This window comes from Tiliqua scincoides, chromosome 1, assembly GCF_035046505.1.
Source record: "Tiliqua scincoides isolate rTilSci1 chromosome 1, rTilSci1.hap2, whole genome shotgun sequence".
NCBI lineage: Eukaryota > Metazoa > Chordata > Lepidosauria > Squamata > Scincidae > Tiliqua > Tiliqua scincoides.
In genome coordinates, this window is record NC_089821.1 from 98,976,086 (window position 1) to 99,003,709 (window position 27,624).

The following is a 27,624-nucleotide window of genomic DNA, read 5'->3' on the forward strand; positions in this document are numbered from 1 at the left end:
TGCCCAAGTAGGATTTTTTTTTTTTTAATGAATGACCACCAAGTTGTATGGTAAATTTTTTAAAAAACACCCCAAAATACCCTTCTTGTAAAAGTAAAACATTGAGCATGATTTTATCATGTCATGTGTTTCTTCTACCAGATGTTCCCAGGGACAAGCTACTTTGCCTCAATAATGTCAAATCAAGTGCTTGGGCTCATGGAACTACGGCCCATGCAGTGGCGCCAGCTATGCCACATCCTATGGGGGAAGTTGCAACACTGGAAGTCTCCTCAGGATAAGGGGACATTTGTTCCCTTGCCCCAGGGTAAGTCCCAGCTGCCAAAATGGGGTAACTCGAACATGCATCTGATAAAGAGCTGGTGCAAGTCTGCATTGCCTCATGTCTGCATATCTGGCCCAGGAAGGAGGATGGTATACAGCATGTACAACTGTCTGTTTTACAGCATGTTTTCAACAGCCTGTGCTGGCGGACTGCTCACTCTTCCAGCACAGAGACGCAATAGGATTGTGCCATTAGTTTTACAGTTCCTGGTCCATAATTCTCTGGAAAATTTAACCACAAAAATAAAATAATGCCATGACTACTGTCTATGTATGACTCATAATACGAAGGAATGAAATCATTTCTGCCTTAGTGATATTACCCTAATGAAACTATATTCAATCTATTTTTCTGTAGGACTAAGAAGGCTCTTATCCTTAACTGTAAAAGAGCTGCTCTTAACAGCTCTGAATTATCATTTTTCCAATGACACTATGGAAAAGAAGTTTTATTGAAGTACATTTTACCTTGATTTGCAAACTAGCTGATGCCACTCTTCTTTCTAAGTCTTCCACCTGCTGAAGAATAGCAATATCCATATCCATGGCTTGCTCTTCTATGGACCAGTTCTCTACAATATCTCGTGTTACCTGGTTTTCATCATTTTCACTTTCTTCAATAATTGCAACTGTATTCAGGAATCAGATTGGGTTATTTTAATACAAGTTTCACGCTAATCAAATTAGCAAGCTCAGGCATTCTTTCCTGTTGTGGAATACACATTTCTTTGAGGCCACTGACTCTGGATGCTAAAAACAACCATCAAGACTGCAGCCTCTGCCACTTCACCAAGGTTAACTGTGCTCAGCTAATCATTTAAGAAGTTCCCATTCATTTGAATCAGGTTTGGAATAGTTCCTATGCTGTTACTTAAAAAATGAATGATTTGATTTTTCTTAATTAAAACAATGCAGTGTTAGACTGTCCTGAATCAAGATGTCAGTTGTATGTCATCATGGAGAGCAATCCTGAAAAATAGCACATATCTTATTATGCCACTGCGACACCTGTGTGTAAATATCAGTTACATACCATCTTTATTCTTGAGGCAGGCTAGAGTAATATAATCCATATGTTTTTGTATTTGCTTCTGTAAGGCCTTTTCTCTAATTCCCCTGAGATGTAGCACTTTAAGCAAAGCTTTTAGGTCCTCTGGGTCGATAATTCTCCACCAGCCAAACTGCATTTCTGAATCAAAACAAGGAGACATTTTTATAAACACTTTAAACACATCATTACAACAATAAACTCCTTGGTCTGGCTCCAAAGACATGATACATAGGTACAGGAGAGATCTGCATACTTAGCTGAGAAAAATAAACTGAAATATCTCCTGGTCCTTCAATCCAAATCTAAAACATGGCAGTCAAAATTCTAAATCTAGAAATGTTTGTTGTTTTTTCCCCCTGATGGAAGGATGAAGTACTTACCCTCTGGGATGGGCTTTGCACTAGGATAATCAACTGGTTTGGCTACTTCAACCGCTGCAGGAGGTATAGAACCTTGTTTCTCTAGTTGTGGCACCGGTGATTCGCTTTTACTTATTGGAACATTGGGTGTCAAGAATGAATTGCCATTTCCTTCAGACAATCCCAGTCCTGACCCAATGCTCGGCAAGGGAGATGAAAATGGAAGATTTGAAGTAATGACTCCAGTAGGCCATCCGCAGAACTGAAGTCCCATCACAGGCAAGCCTGTCTTCATCTGCTATGCCAAAACACATTTTGAAAGATATAACAATTAGTTATGCTGCAGAACACTGAAAACTGAAATGAGGAACAAGATATTTTTTGCATTAAGCATGATGTAAACATAGAAATCTTGATTAGTAAAACATCTTACATATAAAGATGACAGCTTTGAATTTAAAATTGATATTTTCACCATAGCAACCCTAAAACTACAAATAAGAAGAAATACTTAGTATCAATAGTTTAAAGCAGTGGTTCTCAAACTTTTAGCACCAGGACCCACTTTTTGAATGACAATCTTGTTGGGACCCACCAGAAGTGATGTCATTAACCTGGAAGTGATGTCATGACCAGAAGTAGCATCATCAAGCAAAAAGTAACATCCAAAGGTCCTTGCACTAAAAAGGTTTACACTGTGCATTTTATTATACATCTGATGAAATAAATCTGAATTTCTTCAGGTTCCACTTGCTTCTTTGATTGTAATAATGGCTATTGCATTTTTCAGAGTAGAAAGGGATGTAGAATCCTTATTTCTCAAAGTCTTTCTGGGTGAGTGCAAACCTATGCATGTCTACTCAGAAGTAAGTCTTGTTAAGTACAATTGGACTTACTCCCAAGTAAGCATGGATAGGATTGCAAGCATGGATAGGATTTGCTAGCCTGGGATGCCTGACATGAAGATTTATTGATGCAGGACAGGAAGGAAAAGAGATCAGCTTCAAACCAAAAGTACCTTGTAACCAAAGTAGGTTTTATGTTGCATTAAGCCAGATTTGTGGCCTCACATTCTCTTCAGGCTGCCTTTTGGTGTCTCTTTTCTTTCCTCCTTGAAAATATGCACATATCCCTACCCTCTGCAGCCTCAAGAATCCAAGGAGCAAAGAGACAACGGGAGGTAAAGAGAAATGCCCCACATAGTGTTTTGAAGGTCTGCTAGAGTAAAGCAGACACTGGTGATGCTGTTAATTCCAGCAATTCCATGCAAACTGCAAACGTAGCAAAGAGGGGGGGAGTGCAGGCTTCATCACTCCTGTGTCTGAGCAGTTTTCAATGTGGCATGAAACATTATCCTTTCAGAGACAGGCAGGCACTACGGCTGCTTTCATTCTCATTCAGGGAGAGTAGCTTACTTCAGAGGAATCGTACTTCCGCTGACAGGGCAGTCCCTGACTTACCACACTCTAAAGATCCTTTTGTCTCTTTGTGCCTGGGATTGGACCCCCATGCCCTCATCTGCTCCACAACAAACTACAGCCTCTGCCTTTTTTTGCAGCAAAAAGGCTTGCTATGCAAGCCTTTACCATGGAGGGGTGACTATCATAGCTCCTCCTTCCTCATTCTCTGCTTCAATGAATGTGAATTTGCCGCTGCGCTGGTGATAGGCAGCTAGGTCACACCTCTGTTGCCTGTGGCAACCAATTAGATACAGTCTCGGCAAGATCTCGCATGATTTGCAATTCTCAAGGCGTAAGCCTCAAATGCAATCCTTGCCTACAATTTGCACCATGGCAGGGCTTGGAAAGTATTTTATGAACCTGATCGTGGTGCACAGTGTGGGGTGGGGAGTGACAAAATTCTTCATGACCCACTAAAAATTGGGTGGTGACCCACCAAGTGGGTCACGACCCACAGATTGAGAAACTCTCGTTTAAAGCATAATGCGAAATATATGTACAAATTTTGACCATGAACAAAGTAAAAGTTCTTCCATAAACTATTTCCCTTTCCAAAATGGCGACCTATATGATGATGCTATGCCGGGGTTGGCCAGGTCTGATGACCATCAGATGTTTCACCTGGCTGAGCCAACATCTGAACCCTGATAGCAGCAATAACATACAGTGTGCAATCAGAGGTGGATGGAGGAAGTGATAGGGCCCATTGCAGGGCTTTGTCCCAGCAACCTGGTGCTAGCAGTGGTGCCTTGTTTTAACTTCAGTCGGTTACCAGCTCCTGGCCCCTTTGCACAAAAAGAGATTAACATACTAAAGGCTTAATCCACGCACTGCTAAACATATGAAACTACCCACTTCTGTGCATCAGTATTTATGCTCTTTTCCTCTGCCTTACAGCAAAATAGCTGCCACAGAACCAAGGAGACCCATTTGGGAAGTGGAGTCATGTCCCAAAAGCAACTGCCCCCCACAATAAGATGCAGTGCGCTCTGTTGGCATGGATGCATTTGTGGAAGGGTTTCAATAAGACTGAACTATTGATCTTTAAGTCATCCCATACAGTGAAAGGACATAAGAGGAAACTAAACCCCCATTCTTGTGAAAAGACAGTTTCTCCTACTAAGAAAGCAAGAGATGGACCTTTAGTCTGACTATTAAGCTTGGACATGTTCTGCGCCCTCTTGTTGAAAACATTACCTGCAGCTGAGTATACCTGAAAAATAATATTGCATGCAGGGAAAATATATTTCAATCCTAGTACACAATTTCTTATCAAACATATTACACCAAATAATTGAGAGTAAAACGTAATAGCCCTTATGTCATCTATACATTCACACCCACATGCTGATGCACATGTCAGGGGGCATTTTTGCTGCCTCCAACAGATTTGCACATCTTATAACTTTTCATCTCAATACAGGGGATAAAGGGAAATGAGTATTTTGCCTGTATGATGAGTACAAGACTGAACGCTTTGTTATTTAATACTAACCTGAAGAGGTGATAATGCAAATGGACTTAATCCCATTGGATTTGGTGAAGATGCTGAACCAATAAGTGGGGAAGGGACAGGTGAAGGTGACTTGGAAGGAGGATGAGAATGAGGAGTTAGTGAAGCAGCAGTGGCGGCAGCTGGAGTGTCTATATGGGTAACTGATGTTTCATCACAAGGAGTTCTAGGCAGAAGGCTAAACCACTGTCTGCTCTTTTCTGTCAGAGTCTTTAACAGCTGGTCATTTGAAATCAATGGGGAACCATAGAATTTCCCTGGCGTGTTCACAACAGGATTAAAGAGGTTATTTGGATCTGACTTTTCACTGCTGCTTTGTGATACGGAGGGCTGGTGGCTGCAGAGTGAGGTTTTAGAGTTATTTTGATAAGATAACGAGCATCCATTTGTGGCACTGCCATTGGCTTTTTGAGATAGAACCTCAGAGTCAGGAGGCATTTTTGCTACCTCCAACAGTTTGCTTAGCTTTGAAAAAGAGCCAGGCTTTTGCAGAAACAGATTTGTGCTGTCCTTCTCTTTGATATCTTCTTTCAGATCACACTGATTTGTGTTTAAACAGCTTAATTTTTCTTCTGAGGTCTCAAACATTTCTTCTTTGATATGAATACTTTTGGCCTTTTTCAGCTTCTCTTTTTCTTTTGCTATTTCTTCCAGACCTACATACATGAAAAAAAAGTTACTAAATTACCGCCTGCAATGGAACCTTTCTATAATTGGACTTGTATTTATGTTTTTAATATGTTGTGAACTGCTCTGATGCCCTGGAAACAAAAACTGGCATAGAAGTCTAAAATATAAAATGAATAATAATAATAATAAACTATTTTCCCACTAGCTCCATGCAATCTTCTCAAGGAACTTGTGATTTACAAAATAATTATGTAACAGAAACATCTATAGTTGAGACTGAGCATGAAGTAAGATTTTTAGCTCCCTTAAAACCAGCTGCAATAAACAAGACTTTATAACCAATATGCCTATAGAACATCTATGGGGGATTGTTTTCTAGCAACATGTTTTCGTTTGGACTGCAACAGCTGTTCTATACATTAGGTAGAATAAGGTGTACTGAAAAACTGCCTTATACTGTGTCAGACTATTGGGCCATCTAGCTCAGTGCTGTCTGCGCTGGCTGACGACAGATCTCTGGGGTTTCAAGCAAAGTTTTCTCCCTGGCCATGCCTAAAGACACCAAGGACTTAATCTGGGACTTTCTGCATGCAAAACAAGTGCTCTACCACTCAGCTTCTAAAGTAGTAGAATTCTAGAGTACCCCTCACACTCTTCAAGTTAAGATAATATTTTTGAAAAAAAATCCCTGCATGCTGTAAACTAGAATTTCAGAGAGATTATTTTCATTTTATTTAGGGAAGCACTAAAAATGACACGCTTATCTACCCTGCAGTCCAAAGCAGTCCAGTCAAGGATGCCATCACCTGTGTTTGCCATCTTATTCCTCTCATGTGTAGAAAAGCTCTAAGACACTTCGGTGGAAATGGAAATGAAATAAGGACTTATCCAGATGATCAATTCAAACTGTAACACTTTCATATTTTTGCCTATGTGAAACAATCTCATAAATCTTAACATAAAGGCAATTGACAGCCCAATCCTGAACTCCCAGCGGAGCTGCAGTGGCGCTGAAAATGGCTGATGCTATGTCCTGCACGTTCAGCAGGAATGGCCAGTAGCTCCACGGGAGAAGAGAACTTTTGTCCCCTTTCCCTGGGTAAGGTGAGTAGCCCTGCAATACGCCTACTCAATTCTACAGCGACTCAAGGGTTGGCATAGAATTAAGAGCCTCCATGTTGGGCCAGTGGCCTCACTCCCCACTCCTGCCCCACTCCCTCCCCCGGCAAGTCTCCTCCCCGCCCTCCCTCTGCTGCCCTGGAATACCTCCTCCCCTACAGTCCCACCTACCTCTCTGCTGCCCAGTGGTCCATGTGACCGCCAAGCAGCAAAGCACCAGTGCTCCACTGGCACTAGCCCAGCACCAGCCAGCACTGAGCTAGCATGGTGCTCCACTGGCACTCAGGGCTGAAAACATGCCTTATAGCACGTTTGTGACAGTGTGTGCCAGCCGTGAGCCGGTGTGCACTGCATAGGATTGGGCCCTAACTCAATAAATACTCCATATGTGATGGGAGGTGGTGGTGCCTTGAGCTCTGCTCAGGAATGGTCCCTCTGCTTAATTTCAGTGGCTTTACTCTAATGTTCATCACATTAGAACATTTTTTGTTCTTATAATTATAATGTATTAGTAGTACAGTACTGTTGTAGTAATGGGTCTAACAGCCAAATCCTATCTATTTCCCCTCATCAAAGCAAAAAGGCACACACTGTATCAAGGAGGGAGGATGCAGATCAGGAGGTTTTGGAGGGGAAAGGGGAATTATTTCCCCCTACATCTCCATAAGCCTCCCATTCTGCAGTATTTCTCCTCAGACATGTGCCAACACTGTAGCTGGCCCAAGTCCTTGGAGAAGAAAGAACTGGGGAGGCTTGGAAAACAGGGGATAGGATCTGACACGTGCCACTGCCACTCGCTCCACTGATTCCTCTGCCTCCTATTCCCCTTTACTCCCCTTTCCCACCTAGTTTTGCCCCTCCCTGCCTTCTCCCAGCTCCACCACTACCTTACCTGCTCAAATGGGTGCCAGCAGGAACCTGTGGTGGTGTTGCAGCACTGGTGCCTGTTGCAGTGGTATGTGCAAAATGGCTGCTAATAGAGCACTTTATGTGCTGTGGCTGACCATTTTGCAACAGCAGAAGTGCCTTCCACTGTCGCAATGTGCTCCAGCCAGCAACCCAATCCTGCAGAGGATTAGGCTATAACCATTTTGAATGCAAATCTTCAGAAACCATATTAGTTCCCTGATAAAAGAACAAATGGTCTCTTTTGCAGAATGTCATAAAGGGGCCTTCCCCCTCCCCCATTTCCCACATTTTATTTCCTCTAGCCCTGTTAGCATGTGTCAACAAGCATTAATAAGAATCTTCCCAAAGAACAAAAGAAAAGAGAGTGGCAGTGAAAGGAGTGGACGGCAGGGAGAGCAAGTGCTCTGCGTGGCTACCATTTGTTCGCTTAGTTTCTACAGTTTCAGTTAATGCAGCTGCATAATTACAGATGAGTGGAGGTCAGTGTTTATGGTCTATGACAACTAACATTGGCAAGGCATTTGGACTTTCTGCAAAACTTGAATTAATTGCAACATAAAAAAAACACTGCTCTAATTTGTGTGCCTCCTACTCAGCAATTTCTGATGTGCTCACCTTTGTGGTGATATGGTATTTGGATATTAGCAGTACATAGTTCAGATGAACATTTGTGAAAGGCACATATCAACAGGGAAGAAATGCTGCATGCATAAGCAGCATGTTCTTTTTTTCTGAGACAATCCACATCACATGCCAGTTGTTGTTCCTGATTAGGGCTTCACCTGTTTGATTGCTCAGTAGTGAGCATCTCAAGATTCTCTCTTTAATGCTCCTCATGATGTCTTCCCAGTTATCCAATAAAATCATTGTTTCCAGCATGCTTAGAAACAAATAGGCGAATGATCACTTCAAAATAGATACACTCGCAGACATCAGCTTTGTAGGTTAAAGGAGCAAGCTAACTGGAGCCATCCCAACTAACAAAGAGAAATCTGGGGATTACCTTCTCCGCTTTCCATGCCTTCAACAAAAATACCCCCACACTGGGGCAGAATCCAATATCGACGTCTATAGCGATCCTGGCCAAACATCATTGAACGTAGAGAATGAGAAGCTTCAAATAACTTTCTTCTGTACTGGTTCTGTTGCTGTTGAGTTTTTTAAAAGAATGCATTGTTACATTACAAAGCCAAATAGCAGTTGGTACTTTACAAAGATCAAACTTCCCAGAAGTTTTGACCATTTTGAACACAATGCCCTGATTCTCCCAACCTGTAAGGAGTCAAACTGGCTATAAAATATTTCATCTGTTGGATTTGAACCATTTCAATTTATTTTTCTTTAGGCTCACTGGAATTATGTGTTCTGCAACATCGCCTTCTATATTTTTTGCTACCTATTTGTAGAGAACAAAGGGATCAATGATTTCCATTGCATGACAGCAGTTGAAATCTTATCAATTATGCAGCACAGCAAATGGTGTGTATATACAGCAATAAAACTAGCCAGGCCAATATGAGAAACTGTAGCTTCTGATGTGAAATTAATGAAATATTTCAATTGGCTTTGAGAGAAAGTCATGTTCAGTGTTACCTGTAGCTAAAACTGGTGCTCACATACAAAAATAAATATGTGAGTGGGGAAGGGAGGGAGGGAGCGGGCCTGGCAGAGCTCAGCTCCACTGGATCCTGAGCCAGGCCACAAGAGCCACCGCAGAATCAAGCAGCCCCATTGCGGGGTTACTTCCCTTATTCAGGGGAAGGGAACAAAAATTCTTTTCTCCCAAGGAGGTGGTAGCAACTGCCCAGGGTGTGCTGGATACCGTGGCAGTCATTTTTGATGTTGCTGCAGCCCCGCGCTCCAGACAGCTCAGGATTTGGCTGCCCAACCGTATCTTTACAGGAATAACTGGCAGGGGATAATAATCTATCTCCTTCATAGATGGGCTGGAGACATGAGGCCCAGCAGAGTGCAGCTCATCTGAGCTGAGAGTGCATCAAAACTGTGGATGTACTCTGGGGCAGACCCATCCTTAGGGCGACAGGAACAAGAGACATTAAACAGGAATTTTGGACTATCATTCATTTCCTGATATAAGCTGTATTGTTTCAGTCTACAATTGTTAGTTACTGATGCTTCTCATAAGGATGAATCAGAAAACAACTTCGTACTGTTTGCTATGCTAAACAGTCTAAAGTTCTCTTGGATTCAGAGAACTATGGTCTAGTCCTACAGAACTTGTGATGTGCTTGTTGTAGATGACCCAGTGATGGCACAAATGCTGCACCACTGCTGTGTGCGACACAGCCACCATCAAAAATGGCCAGTGTCTCAATGAATTCAACAGGAATGCCTGGTTGTCTCGCCAGTCCAAGTAAGGTGGCAAAGGGGGGAATTCATGAGCAGTTTGGAGTGGGATGAACTGGAGGGGATAGTTCAAGGGCAAGAGGGGAAGGATCTTGGCTGACCTGTCCCCTTCCTCTCCTCAGACTGCCCCCTTCCACTCCTCAGACAGCAAAACAGCTGGCATGGGTCTGAGGAGACCTGTTGGTGAACAGGTATTTTTACTTACCTCTTGTTCGCCATCTGATTGCCCCCCCCCCCCATAACATGCAGTACATGCTCCACTGGCATGGTCACATGCTATGGACTGGCAGGGGATAGGATTGGGTCACTAGTTTCATAGCACCGCAGACACTCGAGAATAAGCTGCTCTCACAGATGTCAAGGGCAGGTTTTAAGCAAAAAATCATGGAATTTTCTATGACTCTCAGATAAGTTGGGGAATAAAACTTAGGGGTGTGTGAAATTCTTTGAAAATGACTTATCAGGAATTGTTCTGAGGCAATAGCAAAAAGGAAGAAAGGAAAAAAAGGAGCTATTTTAGCTTCTTCTCCAATAGAAAGGGAGATGAAAGTGCTTATGAAAGTTGTAGGTTTTGTGAGAAGTACAGTGCTGCACTTCCACAGCAGCAGCCCTCAGAATACAATTCCCATATGTGCCTTCATTTTTCTTCCTATTAGGAGGAGAAGCTAAAATAGCAAACTTTTTATGTTTGCTTTCTGTTGCTACCTCAGAACAATTACTGCTCCGCTAGATCCAATGCTCCGTGTCAGGCTGAAAAGCCAAACACGGAGCTTCTCCAGGGTGTGCTGGCAAAATAGCCTGCACAGACTGGAGGAGACTCATTGCAGGGCCTACGCCCTTACTGGGGGGATGACAAAAGTCCCCTTCCCCTGAGGAGACTCCGGCAGCTACTATGACGCCCATAGGATACAGCAGCAGCCATTTTGGCACTGCTGCTCCTCTAGGCACCAAGGCAGTTTAGGACTGAGCTGTAAAACAGTACCTATGTCACATAATCCAAAGAGCAGATTAGAAAAGTGATACCGTACAAACTTGTGCTTCTGTCTTTGGAAATTCCTCTGATTTTGCACAACAGTGAAGGAAGGTGCTGTCCAGATACAGCCTTAGACTCCTGAATTCACATGATTGTTCAAAAGTTTTTAAGTTAGGCCCCACACAGCCAGTTTTGCCCATCAGGCAAAAATTAGAAGCAATACTAACTTCCTTCCTTCCCCCAACTCACTTCCTGCTGACTTCTTTTGTTTTTGCTACTTCCCTAAAAGGATGACCATAGCTGGGTTAATGCTAACAAGTCTAATGAACCTGAGTGAATATTAAGCATCTATCTGAGAATGTTTGCAAATAACTGTCTACAATCAAGATCACATGTCTCTATATAAAAAGGATTACACTTTTAATTTATGGAGGTAGCTTACCTTTGTCAGCTTGTCAATCTGCTTCTCTAGCTCCTCCACACTTGCTGTCTGGTCCCCATCATCCTACCACCAATAAAAGAAATGCAGTAGTGCATTTTTTTCTGCATATCAGTTGGGTTTCTATGAGCTACTAGAGTGAACCCCCAATTTAATGGAAGCAAGAAGGGAATGTTGCATGTTAATGCCAAAATTCTATTAAATCCAAATGCTTTGAAGCCAATGGAGATCTCCATGTGCAAAATGTATATGACTAGTTTTAAATGAAGCAGAAAATGTCCAATCTGTTAAATCTGTCTATTAAATTGTGGGTTCATCACATTAGAACTCATGTGTCAGGGGGTATGTCAGCATATTTTGTCAGGGGGTATGGGTCCAAACTTCCAATTTTAATTTCTGTGTAACAGCTGCAGAAACTCAGATTCCCTTACCTGGGTATAGGAATGGCAGACAAATGGAACTCCCCTGATGCTACACAGAAGAACAATGATTTCCAACCTTAGTGACCTGTAGCAACCTCATAAGGCTCAGCTGTATTGCCCAAAATTTGTGGTTGCTAGCCAGGACAAGGTCAGAGTGGTGTGTGCAACAATTATGACAGCCTTTTAACTCTTCCTCCTTCATAGCACAAGGCAAGCCAGTTAAGAAAATTCACCAATCCTTGTGAGCCCCCTCTTTCCCTCTCAGAAGGGAACATTAAAGCCTATGTATGTTTAAACAGATTACTCCCTTCCACGAGATTTCAAAATAGTTCAGTTTACTGAACTATTTGGTATATTTTTATGAAGGCTTCAGCTTGTAAACTGCCTTTACATCTTTAGAGAAAAGGGGGCTTAGAAATGTTTTAATAACGGAAATAAATAAAAAAACAATATGATATGTATTAGAATTTCCCCACCTCATCTTCACAAATATCTGTCTTCTTTCCCTTTTTGTCGTCCTTATCCTCATCATCTTCATCATCTTCATCAGCTTGATCATCACTATAATCGTCGTCGTCATCGTCATAATCACTATCTCCTCCCTTCCGTCTCCTTTTTCGGCCTGGTGTAGGTGTACCCAGTGATTGCTGTTCTTCTCCTATATCACCTCCTCCTGTAACATCTCTTTTGCCTGTTTTCTTAGCATGAATGATTCTAAGCCTTTAAACATATGGTAGACAAATGGTATTATTGAAAGTTGCTAAAACAAACATAGAGCTCCTCCACACTTCATTGAAAACAAATCATATGCTTTTGCTTCTGTTATTAAGCAATTTTCTGTTACCTTGCTTTTGTTACCATTGAATTGGCACATGAGAAATGTAGTTTACTGACACCAACTTCTACTTGATGTGTTTATGTGATGAAACCTGTAAATAACATTTTTATTTGATTTGCTATAAACAGGATATAAAAATCTTCAGGGATACTTGTGTCTCTTCAAGATGTGCATATGTTTTAGATCTGAAATTCCACTGAATATGAAAACTTTGTGTAAATTATCCCAGCACAAAAATAGGTTTTAATAGCTATTTCTGTAAATGAAAGAAACAACTCTCCAGGTAGGTTTCTCTTGTGGTCACGTTTTAAGTCTGCAACCTATTGTTTCATACACATTTTAAGATCCCACCGTACACCCCTTTGTTCTACAGACGCAAGGGGTTAGAACATCCAATTAACACAGATAACAATAAACTTGCCATTTCATCCTAGATTATCCAAATACAAATCCCTTCCTAAGTATTTCTATTCCACTATATGTGACATTTTATAAGCATTATGTAGGAGGCTAAGCTTGTAGCTTTCTGGGAAGCATAAGGCTTAGTTTCATTTTTTATGAAACAAAAGAAACTTACATACCAGTAAGTACAGTTGTAGTAGCCCTTCCTCATCTCTTACCCTACAAAACAAGATTCCATACAGCAGATGTTATAGCTCTACCTACCAGGAATCTAGCAGGCAAATATACTGAAACAACCTAGGAGGTATTTCAATAGCCAGGGTGAATACGCCTTTTTATCATTCCAACATAAAAAAGAATTTGAAAAGATATGAAAATGTGTGTATTTGGAAAAGGCAAGGATTTTATAAGAAAGAAAAGGAAGAAGGAAGAATGTGAATCAGGATGGCAAAAGTAGATAAAGTACAGTAAACCACTGCTGCTATGTAATTTTTCAATGTCTTCCTTTCTTCTCCCATCCTACAAAACAGTATTCCATACAGCAAGTGGATATGATGCAATGTTGCTGCATTTGTTAAAAAAATCACCCTGTAAAACATCAGTGATTATAAAAGGAACTAAATTTGAGAATGCTCATCAAAATTGACAGCAAAGAAAATACAAGCATGATCGCAAATTTCTAGCTATTCTTAGTTAATTATCTGTGCCTCTGAACTCCCTGTCCAAAAGTCAAAAGTTTTTAGAAGACTCATTGACAGGCAAATAAGAGCCCAATGCTTGATCAAGGATATACTACATTGCAGAAGCCAGGTTGTTGGAGACCCCGGATCAAAGGCTGCACTGTTCCCCCCCCCCCGGCCCCTCCACAGCTATCCCTGATGGCTCATTGGGCATTACCATTGTCAATGAGGGCTCAGCAGTAGCGTAGCTAGAGGGAGGGAATGGTAACTACCGCAAACATTGCAGAGTGCCATGTAAGTGGCCTCTCCTACTCACCACTAGAGCTCTTCCAGGCAGCGACAGCAAATCACAGCCACTTGCTGAATCAAACAGCATCTCCTGTGCTTGCCGCAGCTGCCTGGAATGACTTTGACGGTGAGTAGGAGGGGCCACTTACACATTGCAGTGCCTGCAGTACTTACCCTTTTTTCCACCCCTCTAGCTATACTACTGGGGCTCAGAGACTGACCCTATGATGGATGTGGGCCCTAAGCCAGTGCCCAGCCTGAATGAACCAATGCCACCGCACACTGTACTAAACTGCTTTTGTTTTAAAATTCTTTAAACTGTCAGCAAATTTACAATGGAACTAGTATGGCTATTAGTGAAGCAAACATGGAAGTGATATCAATTATATCAAATTCATTGTCATGCCAATTACAAATTTCAGTGGTGGAACACTCACACCACTAGCAGAGTGAAGATAATTAAAAAACAAAATCTTACAAACAAAAGGGAATATTTTCAATAACATACATGACCTAGACACTAATTCCTATTGGTAACAACTGAGAGCTTGGAATCAAATGCCATTTTATTTTGGTATCTCTTCCAAAATTCCACAGACACTTGGTTTAGAAACAACTGCAGCTAAGCAAGCTCCTTAACTCTCATATGCACTCAACTACAAAAGGCCAGAATGCCAATTCTTATAGAAAACAATTATTTTGACTAAATGTTATCACCATGAAGTTCCTCAGGCTTCTTAAACCTCAGCAAAAAGCTGGGTGATCTATTATACTATACCTCCAATTATTTACTGAAAAGGAGATTTTATACAGGATGGAATTACAATTGCAACATCCAACCCTTTCCCAATTCCTTAAATAATATTCCAGGCCACAAAAGAGTAAAAAATTTCTTATATCTTTGGCAAGAGGTAGTGTCACAGCAACTGACATAACAAAAGATAATAACCATGTAAAAGAATCATACATGATCTTTCTTTTTAATACAGTTATTCTAACTTATTATCATGGAACAGAATAGGACTGAAGTTTCTTCGTAACTTGATTAGGTGTCACACAAGGTGCACAATCTTACTATGGGAGAGATACATAAGTGTGGTGTAGTAACATGAACCGGAAGAACAGACTTAGAATTTCCCTTCAGCCCTGGAACTCACAACGTGACTTTGGGTCAGTTATTATCTTTCAGCTGAAACTATCTCACAAGTTCTTTGTGACAACAAAGCCAGGGTGAAGCAATGCATACTATCCTGATCTCATTGGAGGAAGGGCAGAATAAAAATATAATCTCACACCTCCAAAAGATCATGAAGAAGTAGTCTAACACCAGCAGTCTAAATAATTCTACAGCTGTCAGGGAGAGGAGTTTTAAAACCATAAAATTGTTGTCATTGGTACACAGAGCACTCAGTAACCATTCTGCAAGCATTGCCTCAACAGGCGGCAGCCCCACAGCTTTGCTGACAGACTCAGTAAGTCAACAGTGAAAGAGGGGCATGGGCTGGGAGTACTGGGGGTGTAAGTGGGTGAAACTGGGGGCAGGAAGGAGGTGGGGGTGGATCCAGAGGCAATGGTGCATGCCAGATCCTATTTCCTCCATTTCAAACCTTCCTGCTCTTTTCCCTTCTCTGAGACACACAACCAAGAGATAGTTCCAACTCTGGTTCCAACATATGCCACCGAAAGGGGATCTCTAAGGAGACCTATAGGCTGCCCCAGGGCTTTCATGGGGGTATGTATAAATGTTATACTTACCTTCCATTTGCCTTTGCCTCTCCAACTGCTGGATGCAGTGCGTGCCTTTTTGGTGCAACTGCATTGGCACTGTTGGTGAGAGATAGGATTAAGGACTTATGGCCTGATCCAATGCGGCCCACACCGGCCAGCAGTGTTACAAACATGCCAAAAGGCATGCTTGTGACAGTCTATGCCAGTCTGACAGTGGAGCTGGTTCAGTGTGAGATTGCGCGGAGCCAGCAGAGGCTGGGGACCACCACCCGGAGCTCCAGGTGAGCACCAGGCAGTGGGGTGGTAAATCTGGGCTGGGGAGTCATTCCCTGTTAGCGGGAGGGCAGGAGGAAGGTGTGGCAGAGGGAAGCAGTGGGGTGGGAGGGGGCAGAGATGGCAGCAGGCTCTACCATCATACCCTAACCCTCTCCCAGTCTGGGAGACCCGATATGGGTCTCTTCGAATCTGTGCCTGCTCGGGAGCAGATCAGTAGCAGGTGCAGTCTGAGGAGACCCATTGAGGCCACTTGGGGATTACCCTGCTGCTGCTTCCCAGTCCATGGGATGCAGCAGCAGCCATTTCAGTGCTGCTGCAGCCCTGGGTGCTGAGAAGCTTTGGATTGGGCTGCCCACTTAGGTGCTGCTGGCCTCTATGGGCGCAATCCTAACCGGCAGTTATGCCGGCATAGGAGCCCCTGGAGGGTCGCAAACATGCCGTAAAGCACATCTGTGCCTCCGTGGGAGGAAGCTGCGTTGGCGCAGCCAGATGCGCTGACGCATAGAGGCTGGCAGAGGGCTCCGCAGTGGCTTCCTCCCCACCGCTTGTGCCAGCGCATCCACGCCGACACAAGCGGCGAAGGTAGGCATGGGGGAGCGGGGAGGAGGTGGGAGGAGGGCTTTTCTGGGCAGGGGGAAGGCGGGCAATGGCCAGTCCTGGGGGTGGGCATGTGGGGAGCCGGGGACGGGGTTGGGATCCGGCAGTTATGCCGGATCCCAACCCCCGTCCCCGGGGAGAACGGAGCAGCTCTCTCCTCAGGCTTGTGCCACCTCCAGAGGTGCCCCTGGAGGGTCCAGAGGTGGCGCAGGTCCAAGGAGACCCATTGGGGTGCGTAGCCCTTACCCAGGGGTAAGGGGAAGAGCTTCGCCTTGCCCCTGGCTGAGCCGCTGCAGCCAACGAACCTGCGCTGGATGCAGCGCAAGCCTCCTGGCTTTCCTGCTCCAGCGCAGGTTTGGATTGCACCCTATATCTCTTTGGGTTTAAGTACTATGAATAATCACATTTTGTGTAATGATAAAGAGGCAAGTATATCTATTCTTTCCTTGAGAGAATGAAATCTAGAATGTAACATTGAAAGTTCAGCTTTTAAAGCTGAGAACTAAAAATCAACATATAGAGGCGCAGAGGTGAACTACAACATCTAGGTTCCAAATAAAACACATCTCAGAAGGGGATTTCTGTTTTAAAGCTGACCAGAAACAGCAAGAAATGTTAAAGCTTTGGACAAGGAGATAAACCAGTCTTTGTGGTTTAAAATAAATTCTTGCTGTCCTCAAACTCATCCGCATATTTATAATAAATGGAAAAGGAACTAATCATATTATCACACATGATGAGGGGGAAAAGAAGATGTAGATGGTAACCAAGATGAAAAAACTGAGAAATCAAAATGAGTCCTGTTTAGTTAGGGTTCTTTTGTCAAAGTTTTGAAAGATGAATCAAAGAAATGAAAGGATCACAAGCCCCAATTTTTATACTTACATTTGCTGAAATGACAGGAAAGAGAAGACTGAATTGCCCCTAAGGTGAGAGGCAGCAAACAGGCATCTGCCTGTAGAGGTCTGCTGGGCAGCATCACATTTTCATTTGCCCCTGGAAAGGATGGGATCTTATATAGCATGGATACGCTAACAACTGGAGATGTCCCATAGAGATAACTATGAACCCTGCACAAGCTGGGAGCCAGTAGCATTAACAAAGGTTCAGAGTTAATACGTGGTGCCTCCTGACATTTGTTTCAAGGGTCTTTTTATTTGTTTTATCTCCCTTCTCTTGTTCTCTTTTCCTTCTGAGTTACATTAAACGGAGCAGAAGGGTTAGAAACAAGCACTTGATGCCAAGGATTCGGTAAGAACACCTTGCTTTGCTAGACGAGAAAGAAAAATGACAAGGAGAAGAAAACAGAACCTGTCTATGCATACCACTTGGCTATACCTCCTGTGACTCACAGTTGTTTCATCTTAAAATTCTATGGTAGATGGAGCTCTTATACTTGCTGTATGGAATTTGATTTTGTACAACGGAAAAAACGGGGCATAAAATGGTCATCCTTTAAAACTTGACAGTTTGCTGCATCGTAAATAGAAGCAATTACCTCAGTAACTGAATTATTCCCTAGAGTTACCACAGGAGATACCTAGCTTATTTTGCAAATTCTGAAGTAATTTTAATTAGTTACCTAAGTAATTTAAAAGTTTTTAAAAATTATAAGAGCAAAACATTCTGTCCCTGTAAAATCTTCTTTCAGACTGAAATATGATTCCATTCAGCTTCAGCTAATGCCAAGAACAAGTTAATGGCTCCAGGAACAACCATATAAGACATGGTGTTACATATGAAAGTCAATACCAAATTACTTTCATCCAGTTGACTTTCATCCTCCTCATCCACTAAACTTCATCTATCCTTAATGGATTGTGAAAGATAAAGCCATGGGCCTTTAAAAATTAATTTCCCATCTTAATTAAATAAAGTAACTTTTTCTTTTTACATAACATGATTTTTGTCTTTGGAACAAATCAATATAAACAACTATTTAATAAAAATATTAAATACTTAAAAGAAATATCACTTACTTCCGAAGCTTGCCTTCAACCATCCACTTATCTCTCCTTAAATTTGACATATAGTCTATGTTCTTATCTATTTCACTGTCAAGGCAGAAAAAAACTCCATTGTTTAGATAGTTCATTGACGAATATTATTATTTTTTAAGCAAGTCTGAAACAGTAACCCTTCATACACATATACCTGCTGCATATATGTTAAGAGACAAGAATATATAATATGGTCATACTGGTAGACAGCTATGACCATCTTACAGGCAAAAACATGTCGAGAATTACTATACCGCTTTTCACTGACACCAGGCGGACTCCAATGGGGAGTTCAGAATTGTTGTGCCAGATGGCAGGCCTAATGGGGTTGGTGTTGAGGGCCCACGGTTCCTAAACGGCCCCACAATTCAAAAACCTAGAGTCTTATGGTGGCACTAGATGTTTTTAACTCAATATGCAAGTTGCACATAGATTTAGGAAAATCTAGTCATAGCACAATTTAAAATTTCCAATGGACTTTCTTCTAGGCGCTCTCTGCATACAGGGTGTCTCTGGGAGCAACCTGAACAATGGAACAATGGCCCATCCCCCATACCCAGCCAATTTGATTGCTCTCAAAGATCCTCTGCATGCCCGCCTATTACAGCGGTGGACAGCAATTGCAACTTCAGTAAATGGGTAGAAAGAAATGAAGGTTACATCAAGAGGGAGGAGGGACACGGGGGGAGGGGGGGAGAAAAGCATTCAGTGCCCCAGCTCTTGCACCAGCTGTCTTTGAAACTTATCATGAGAACATTATTATTGATCTGTTATTTATTTTATTGTTACCACTATCATCAGAAACAAATGTAGGATGTACAGTATACACAAAAAGCTAAATAAGTCTTACCTTATAACACCTTTACTACATGCTAACTCATTTACGAGGAAGGCAAGTATCGATGCTTTCTGAGCTGGAGTGTGTGCCTGGAAAGCTTTGGTTTTCAAGCTTTCTGTGAGCTCAGTTTGCCCACAATGCCCTTCCATAAAAATCTGCAGAATTTCAGACACATTGTCTCTGTTGATGCCAACATTCAGCAAATGATCCCCAAGAATTGTTTTGGCCTAGGAAAAAGTTCTCTCATAAATAAACATACACAAAACAGTGTCCATGCGATAGCATATTTGTGATGCATATTTTTGTTATTTGATAACAAGAAAAAAAATGCGAAGCCACAAGTCAGAGGCAACATAATCTGTGGACACACTGGAATTTGTCTCCTCTCCACAGCCACAGAAACTGGCTTTTAAACATCTTTGTCTTAACAAACAGTTTTGGGGTTCAGCACAGGACCTGTTGAAAGCATGGCAGCCATCTCTTCTAAGCAACTCATCTGCCAAATCTCAACACTAAAATGTTAATCATCTTTTTTTAAACACACATTTTAAAAAAAGAGTTTGGGAGGGTGAGGTAGCATGTCATTTGCTGAGAAGAAAAGCTTCAGAAAAACTGTGGACTTTCTGCATCTGGCAGTTCTCTGATTGCAATAATAAATGGTAATTATAAAACCAGTTCAGGAAAGAGACATATCTGTAACATGGTCTTTGAAAAAAGTTAGTATTTATGAGGCTTGAACTAATAGATTGTACTCACCTCTGTTGAAATCCAGAGAAGAAAGCACAAATTGCCTTTAAGGGCTAATACAAAGTTACCTATCAGAATGATGATCTATATCAGCCATTTTCAACCCCTGTGCCATGGCACACTGGTGTGCTGCCAATGGTCTGCAGGTGTTCCGCAGGAGTTTGGGGGAAGGCCATTTGTTACTTGGACCTTTGGGGAATGTGAGCCCCCCACCAACAGCATGGTGTGCCTTGTAAAAAAACCAATGGTGTGCCTTGACAATTTTAGTACCTTGTCAGTGTGCCGTGAGACAAAAAAGGTTGAAAATCACTGATCTATGTGATTATGCATGAGACCCTGAGTCTGCATGAATTGTAGAAACCTAACCACTTGCTCAAACTGTTGCTGTCTGAATTCACTGTACAGGAAAGGAAAAGGGGCAAGAGAAAACAGGGAGGAAAAAGGTTGCACGGAGCTGCAGACTGATGCCATCTTAGCCTACAGAAGGCATCTAGTACCTTGTACATCTAACATTCAGACTGTTGGTAGACTGTTCTGAAGAACTTCTGGCAGATCTGCTGAGCTGCTCTCAAAGACTGCAATCTATTTGGTCACTTTCAGTAAAAACTGTACTAAAGGCAACAGGCAAACAACACCCCCACACCCCCACAATTATTTTGAACGATTATCATTGTTCTATTTGGCACACTCATATCATACTTAGGATTGTGTACTTTATTAATAGAGGCAAATGTGATCAACAAATGCATGCATGTACATGCACACTAAAGGCTGGAATACGTCAAGATTTTATTGGGATATGTTATACTCTGGCTTTGGTAGCCAGAATGTAAAGAAACTCTGCCTGTCATATCTATTCAACTCTGTCCATTTCTTGCTCTCATTCTACATCTAACCAAGCTGTGTAACCAACTCAGCACTTGTGGCGGCAGCTGGGCTGTGCTGAATGGTTGATCACCTTTTGCAACAACCATAAAGGGCTTTTACCTTTTCAGCCCTTTACATAAAGAGCTGAATAAAGTGGAACTTACTTCCATGTATAGGATTGTGCTGCATGTAAATAATTCAAGTAAATTTGGCTTTTAGATGATGCTTTGCCCTTGAAAGATCCCGTGTTGTAGAGGCTATCACGGGACTAGTTTCCCTAAAGCGCAGAGGAGGCGGCACACCTCTTTGTGAACTGTGCCATTTGCAACTACAGATGGGGGCTTAAAAAAACTGAACATTCTTTCATTAAAAAAAAAAAATGCCTTCACACAGAAAACTTTATATTGGGATTTCTAGCCTCCCTCACAGGCTGATTTTCTGATGCTGCAATCCTATGCACACAATCCAGGAGTAAGCCCTAATGAGTAGGCTGACTTATTTCCAAATAATGATGCATAGTATCATGCTATACATGCATGGATTTTTTTTGAATGAAGGAGAATTAAATCATATGAGAGCCCATCTGTAGTCTGAAGTGGTGCAGTCCAGAAGCGGGTTTACTCTCCTCACCTACTCTTCATAAGACCAAGCAATTATTAGCAGACAGTTCACTGATAATTTGCTTACCACCAAATACACCTGAAGAACATTCATTACCTTGTATCCTGTTATTAGTCCTGGGTCACAAATAGCAGCTGAGAGCAGCCTCACTAGCAAGTCTTGTACTTCTCCCATGCTGTTTCCTATATTTAACAGTCCCTCTTGAAGAACACTTAAACTTGGGACATCCAAGTTCACATCAAAGCCAAGAACTTTACCAAAGTTGCGCAAAAACTGCACCACCATGAGACAATCTGAAAATGTGCTTCCAGAAAGAACTAGGCCTGGAATTCGAGGCAGCTCTGGCAAAGGCTGAAAAGCAGAAAAGAACAGATGTCACCTGTGAATAAAAATTTCTAGCAAAACTTAATGTAACATAGTGAGTGAGCGAGCCATCAAGTTGAGTTATCACTAAGCAGACCAAAGGCTTTTACCTTAGTATTTCCTCAGAACATAAAAGCATGTTGTTCACTATTATCCTCTGGAGAAATAATGTAAAAGCCATGGGCTTTTCTTCACAATTAAAGCAAGCAACCCAAATACTGAGTTAAAAAAATACTTCTTTAATTGTTTTTAATGTGACAGTGGAAGAAATAGTCTTTCAGCGAGAGGAAGCACACTTGCTGCAGTTGATCTTTATGTAAAAGAAATGTTGGATGGTATGTGTCTAGTACAGGACAGAGGGTGCGACAATGTTGCAAAGAGGGAGCTTGAGCAGGAGTGGAACTTGGCTGTTCTTACAGTAAAACAGTAGAACTCCTCTTGGAGGGAGGTGACAAGGGGGCTTTGTAATAGGTCCTAAAGTCTTTGATGCTAAGCATCACTGTTAGGATCCCTATATGGTAAGTGCAGGAGTGCTACTGTAATTGTTGTATTAACATTTTATACTATATTTTTTCATGCATTGCTATTTAAAAAAAAAAATGATGAACAGCTTTGGGAGCCTAGGATGTAAAGCCCTATTGAAAATAACCACTTCTGGGCAGCACTCCAAATATCAATCGCCAGATAATTGGGGAACTGCATTTTCCAACAGTTGGGAAACTGCTTTCTCCTGGTAACCGTCAGTGGTGTCGCTAGGGTGGTGCGGGTGGTGTAGGAGACGCGCACGGGGGGGTGATGCGCACTGCGGAGGTGACGTGCTAAAATCATGGTGGTTAGGAGTAATACCATCATGTTATATACCGTTGGATGTGGAATTCCCAGCTGAATGCAATGCAAAAAAACATAGTTAAATATCTCCTTTCTATCAAAAGTTATGACCAAAATACCGGAGAATAAAAAATGCATGGAGCCCTATGGAAAGTGAAACTGAGCTGTATCGCGCAATTACTCGCGAGTAGGCAACCTTGCCTTAGTCCATCGGAAAGGGCAGGATGAGAGGAATCCAACAACACCAGAATGGTCCTGATCCAATGAATGCAGCCCCCCCCAAAAAAACCTGAGAAGGAAGTCCCTCCCTCCAAGCAGATGAATGTATTGATCCCTATGGAGAGCAAAACTAAGCCTCACGGTCACATTTACTTGTGAGTAAGCAAACATGCCTTGGCTGGTGGTCAGGCCAGGCAAAAGGGAATGTGACGCTACCAGAATGGTCCTGATCTGATGGAACTGAAGCTCAAGAAATGCTCCAGAAGGCAGCCTCCTCCCCCACTGAAATGATCAAAAAGAGACTTCAGCTGATAAGGTGAACTTTTTTGAGACTTGCAGAGCCAGGTGGATCCTGACAGTGATCTGGTTTAAAAAGAAGTTCTTAAATTGAACTGGGCACTGGGTAGGGCTGAAAACTTTACTGATTTTTTTTGGGGGGGGGGGCGGTTATTGCTACAGAAGAAATTCACTTGGTGGACCAGGGCTGGCTTCTGCTTATATATTTATTTGTTTTACTTTAATTATTTATACTTAATTTGCCTGATGATGTCATTTCCACCATGACATCACTTCTGGTGGGTCTTGGATAGATTGTCATTCTAAAAAGTGGGTCCCAGTGCTAAAAGTTTGAGAACTTATGCAATAAGGTGTTAGTAAGTTGACAGCCTGGGGGGGGTGTAACACCACTAGTGACCAAAATCACTAAAATCACAATTTGGAAGAATAATACCATCATGTTATATACGTATATCAATCAATGCGTAATTTCATGCAAAATGTGTTCTATTTTTGTTCTATCAAAAGGTACAGCCAAAAAACCAGTGGAGGTGGATTGATGGTACATCACCATGCCCACCACCTGGGGTGTTACCCCACCCACTGCATAGGGGGTGATGCAATGGCATCCCGCACCAGGTGACGTGAACCCTAGTGACGCCACTGGTAACCATACATTTTAGATTTGTGCTGTGAGGGTCTAGTACATCCCTGCTAAAGAAATGATTCCCTGTGACATCCTAACAAATGAATGCACAAAAACTTTATACTTCCTGTGGTATTAACATATCATCTAGACAAATTCTAAGAGAAGTTGCAAAACACATACTTTGAAGAGGCAGAATGGAGGCTACCAGAGAATTCTTAAAGAATTGACAGCCCAATCCTAATTAAATTCCCATGCAGTGATCCAATGGCAGCGGCACTAGCTATGCTCTGTCCCATGGGGGAATTTTGGCCACTGGAGGTTTCCTCAGGTAAGGGGACATTTGTCCCTTGCCCTGGGGAAAGGCCCAGCAGCTGCTATGGGTCAACCTGGACCTGCGCCAGGAATATTACTGACACAAGTTCAAATGGATTGGGTGCTGGCACTGCCGATCCAACCCCCTCCTAGGCCTAAAATGCCCATCCCTACCCCTGTGATCACCCTACCCCACCCCATTCCAAACCGTCCCCACCTTCCTCCCACTCTCAAAGCACTCCTCCCTGTGCTAGGCAAACCTGGTCTGGCAGTGTCCTTCGATCTGCCAGCACGCGGGATAAAGCTTCAGCCTTTCTGCCAGCGTACTTGTAAGAACTGCTGTGACAACAATTTACAGCGTTTTTGCAACAGCATATACCAGTGGAACATGTGTTCCACCAGTGCAGCCCAAGGACAGGATTGGGCTGTCAGTCTGGTGAGAGTCCAGCAAATAAGCCACTTGTGGTGAAAACTCTCAAATGTCTACTACTAATTAAAAAACAGGGGGAAAAAACCCTTTGTTACTATATTTATTCTACAGTGACAATTTGAATGTAGGTCAGACTAAAACACTGAAGTAAAATTATCAAACAATCTAAAGTAAAATGGGAATTATTTTAAAGGCAGCTACAGTAAGAAAAATTATGATTTTAAAGGCAGCTACAGTAAGAAAAATTAATTATTGTAACAATGGTAGATGAAGGAAAGAAAGAGCATGAAAAGGGCCAAGGAAATAAAAAAGTAAATTTACATTATTCTGATTACCTTCTGGTCTGCTAAGCACATATCTTCATTAGGCTTCTTTAGCTCCTTCGCCATTTCTAATTCCAATCTTCGCTGTTCCAGTTTACGCTCTTTATTTAATCTCTTTTCATCACGTTTTTCTTGTTTTAACCGCTCTCTCTCCTTAAATAGCACCAAAAGGATAGAAAATTAAACCCATACATTCTACTTACAAAGGAATAATTTAAGAATTTGAAAAGCACTAGTTACATAATCTTAATAATCACCACAGCAATTAAACCACTTGGATTAAAGAATGGGAAGCAAGAAGAGACACGCCCCAGCGTTGAAAATACAGAGGAATCATCCTGTGCATGAAAAAATGTGCAATGCTGCTTTTTCAAGCAGGCTTCAATATGTACAAAAGATATGCTGTTTCCTCATAGGATTTTACGAAGGTTGGTTATTGTGCTTAATTTGTGCAGGAGCTCACGAGTACGCAGTTCTGGAATATTTCATCCCAAGAATAAGTATTGGAATATGTCAAATACTAATACATACAAGTGCCCCATGAGTATGTAGAGAGCATGCAGTATAGCCATTTTGCTGTATTTCGGTCATTTTGGAAAACTATCAACCATGCACAGATCTCAAAAATCACAAGGAAGACAGCAGAAGTATAAGAATGTGTAAAAATTTAACCCAGGAACCATTTTAGATTAAATACTGTTTAGTATAAACCATAATGAGCAGCCCAATCCTATCCAGTGCTTCCACTGAAGTGCAAGTTCCAGAACAATGCTGCAAAAGTCACTCCTTTATTCTGCAGGATACAGCCGCCAAGGCAAACAGCTGGAGGATATGCACTGGTAACAGCAGTCTGCTGAAACTCCTCTGTCCCATGCTGCCGCTGGTAAGGGCAGAACAGGGGAAGATCATGGCCAGTTCAGGGCAGGGAGCGGGCCAAGCTGGGGGTGGTTTGGGGGAGGATCTCAGTGACAGTGATGCACACCAAGATCATATACCCCTTTTCATGGCCCAACATACCCCCTAACTCTCCTAGAACATAGGTCAGAGGAGACCTATTGCAGGCCAAGCGGATTACAGGGGAGATAAATAAAAAAGAGTTGTACTTATCTCTCCCAGACAATCTGATTCCCTGCCCCCCACCTAGCATGCAGCTTGCTCCATCAGTGATACTGCATGCTCTAGGCTAGCAGGGGATAGGATTGGGCTGTGAGTCAGAGACCTGTGCTAATGCTTCATGAAATATAATTATCTGACGACTTGGAAAAATATAGTTAAAATAATAAATATGGTTACTTTTAGTTAAAATAATAAATAGTTTTCTGTTTGATCAAATGCCTACAACTTCTATGGAAAAGATGGGGTGAAGTTGCATCACTAATCTGGTTTTTGAAATTTTGCAGAGTATCCTGAGATCTTTGCTCAATCTCATCCCTCTCCATAAGCCCTTTCTGCCAATATTCTTGCTCCCCAACTCTGTATTAAAGGAGAGTGGATTATTGAAGCTCCTATTGCAATGGAAAACATAGACTACATGTTTGTGCTTAAGTTCGTTGCAGAACAAGCAAACTAATTTGTTCAAATAAAAAAAATAGTTAAAAATTTCTCAACTCTATTTCAGCTAGAAATTCATCGAATAGAGTGTACTTTCAGGATAGTAAGTATCTTGAAAAGGTTGATTTGCTGCTATATCTCCTAATAAAAGCTTAATTAAATATACATATAATACCAGACATGTTCAAGCTGAACTGCTGGAATTCCTTCTTTATTATCTTCTTTGCTCACTTTACACCATCTCCTCCCTTAGTTGAAATCTTTCATAGGTAGGATTCTCAGTAATAATAAGTGCCAGGACAAAGAGACTTGTATCCTCTTTCACAAACAAAAGGTAGTTCAGTTTGCTTGGGGGGGGGGGATTTTTACCAATCTCTTTGTAGCATTCCAGACCTCTGTAGCCCATATAGTTCTGTTCTAGGACAGTTCTCCCAACTTCCCAAAGTGGAAATCTGATGAGCTGAGGGTTGTGCTGTGTGGACAGTGTGGTGTGGACATCCACAAGCTTCCTTCCTTCCACATCCATGTGCTCCTTAGGAGACTACTCCAAGCAATTACCAACAATGTTGTACTGCTTGTCACTATGGCTGCTAAATCAGTAGGGTCAATTTTGGCTTAGGGCACGTTGCAGAGGTTACCCAACACAGTGGTTAACCTGTGCTAGCTGTATCACTTCAGATTGCATGCAGAAATTCACATGAGAGAACAAAATATTCCCTCCACAAAGAAACCTATTAGGGAGAAGCCTTCTTCCTGGCATGTTAAGTTTTTAGTGCCAATTTTTTTTCTCCATGTGGAAGCATTCAATCATGCAAATGTAGTCTGTAATCATACAGATGACTACACCTGTAGTCTGAAGTCATACAGATAAGACAAAGTTTTCTCATATCAGTAAGAACTAGGTCTTTATTTTTTAAAAATTTTGTACACTCCTTTGAACATTTGTTAATAAAAAAGTGGTCAATCAAGATTAATAATATAAAAACAATTGCAGTATACTGTTGGGGCCAACCATGTCAAATGGATTCTTTCTTTGTTTTGCATTCATTGGATTCCTCCCAACAAACAGTGAGCAAGATTCAGCTGTATTTAGGTATGTTTAAGTCTCACTGTTTTCAAAGGATGGGTTAAGGATATGCTTCAATTTGACTCTGAGGAAGCTGCAGTCACAGGAGTGATACTCAAACCATTCCCCCTTCCCACCACCAGCACGCGTGGGCACCAT

At 42.0% G+C, this 27,624-nt stretch overlaps 1 protein-coding gene across 11 annotated transcripts in view; it reads right to left on the reverse strand.

Moving 5' to 3' along the window:
• The window catches only part of BAZ2B (bromodomain adjacent to zinc finger domain 2B), a 254,532-nt gene that overhangs the window by 12,623 nt on the left and 214,285 nt on the right, over window positions 1-27,624 (reverse strand). For 7 of the 11 annotated variants that reach the window (XM_066612058.1, XM_066612056.1, XM_066612051.1 and 4 more), the window contains 11 exons: window positions 24,861-25,001; window positions 21,545-21,799; window positions 19,226-19,440; window positions 18,355-18,429; window positions 12,043-12,286; window positions 11,148-11,210; window positions 8,369-8,513; window positions 4,690-5,363; window positions 1,756-2,032; window positions 1,358-1,513; window positions 793-953 (listed from right to left, as the gene is read on the reverse strand). In XM_066612058.1, coding sequence (XP_066468155.1) covers window positions 793-953; window positions 1,358-1,513; window positions 1,756-2,032; window positions 4,690-5,363; window positions 8,369-8,513; window positions 11,148-11,210; window positions 12,043-12,286; window positions 18,355-18,429; window positions 19,226-19,440; window positions 21,545-21,799; window positions 24,861-25,001 — 2,406 coding nt within the window. The remainder of the gene's footprint in view (window positions 1-792; window positions 954-1,357; window positions 1,514-1,755; window positions 2,033-4,689; window positions 5,364-8,368; window positions 8,514-11,147; window positions 11,211-12,042; window positions 12,287-18,354; window positions 18,430-19,225; window positions 19,441-21,544; window positions 21,800-24,860; window positions 25,002-27,624) is intronic. The other 4 variants (XM_066612057.1, XM_066612052.1, XM_066612055.1 and 1 more) reach the window with 1 other exon arrangement.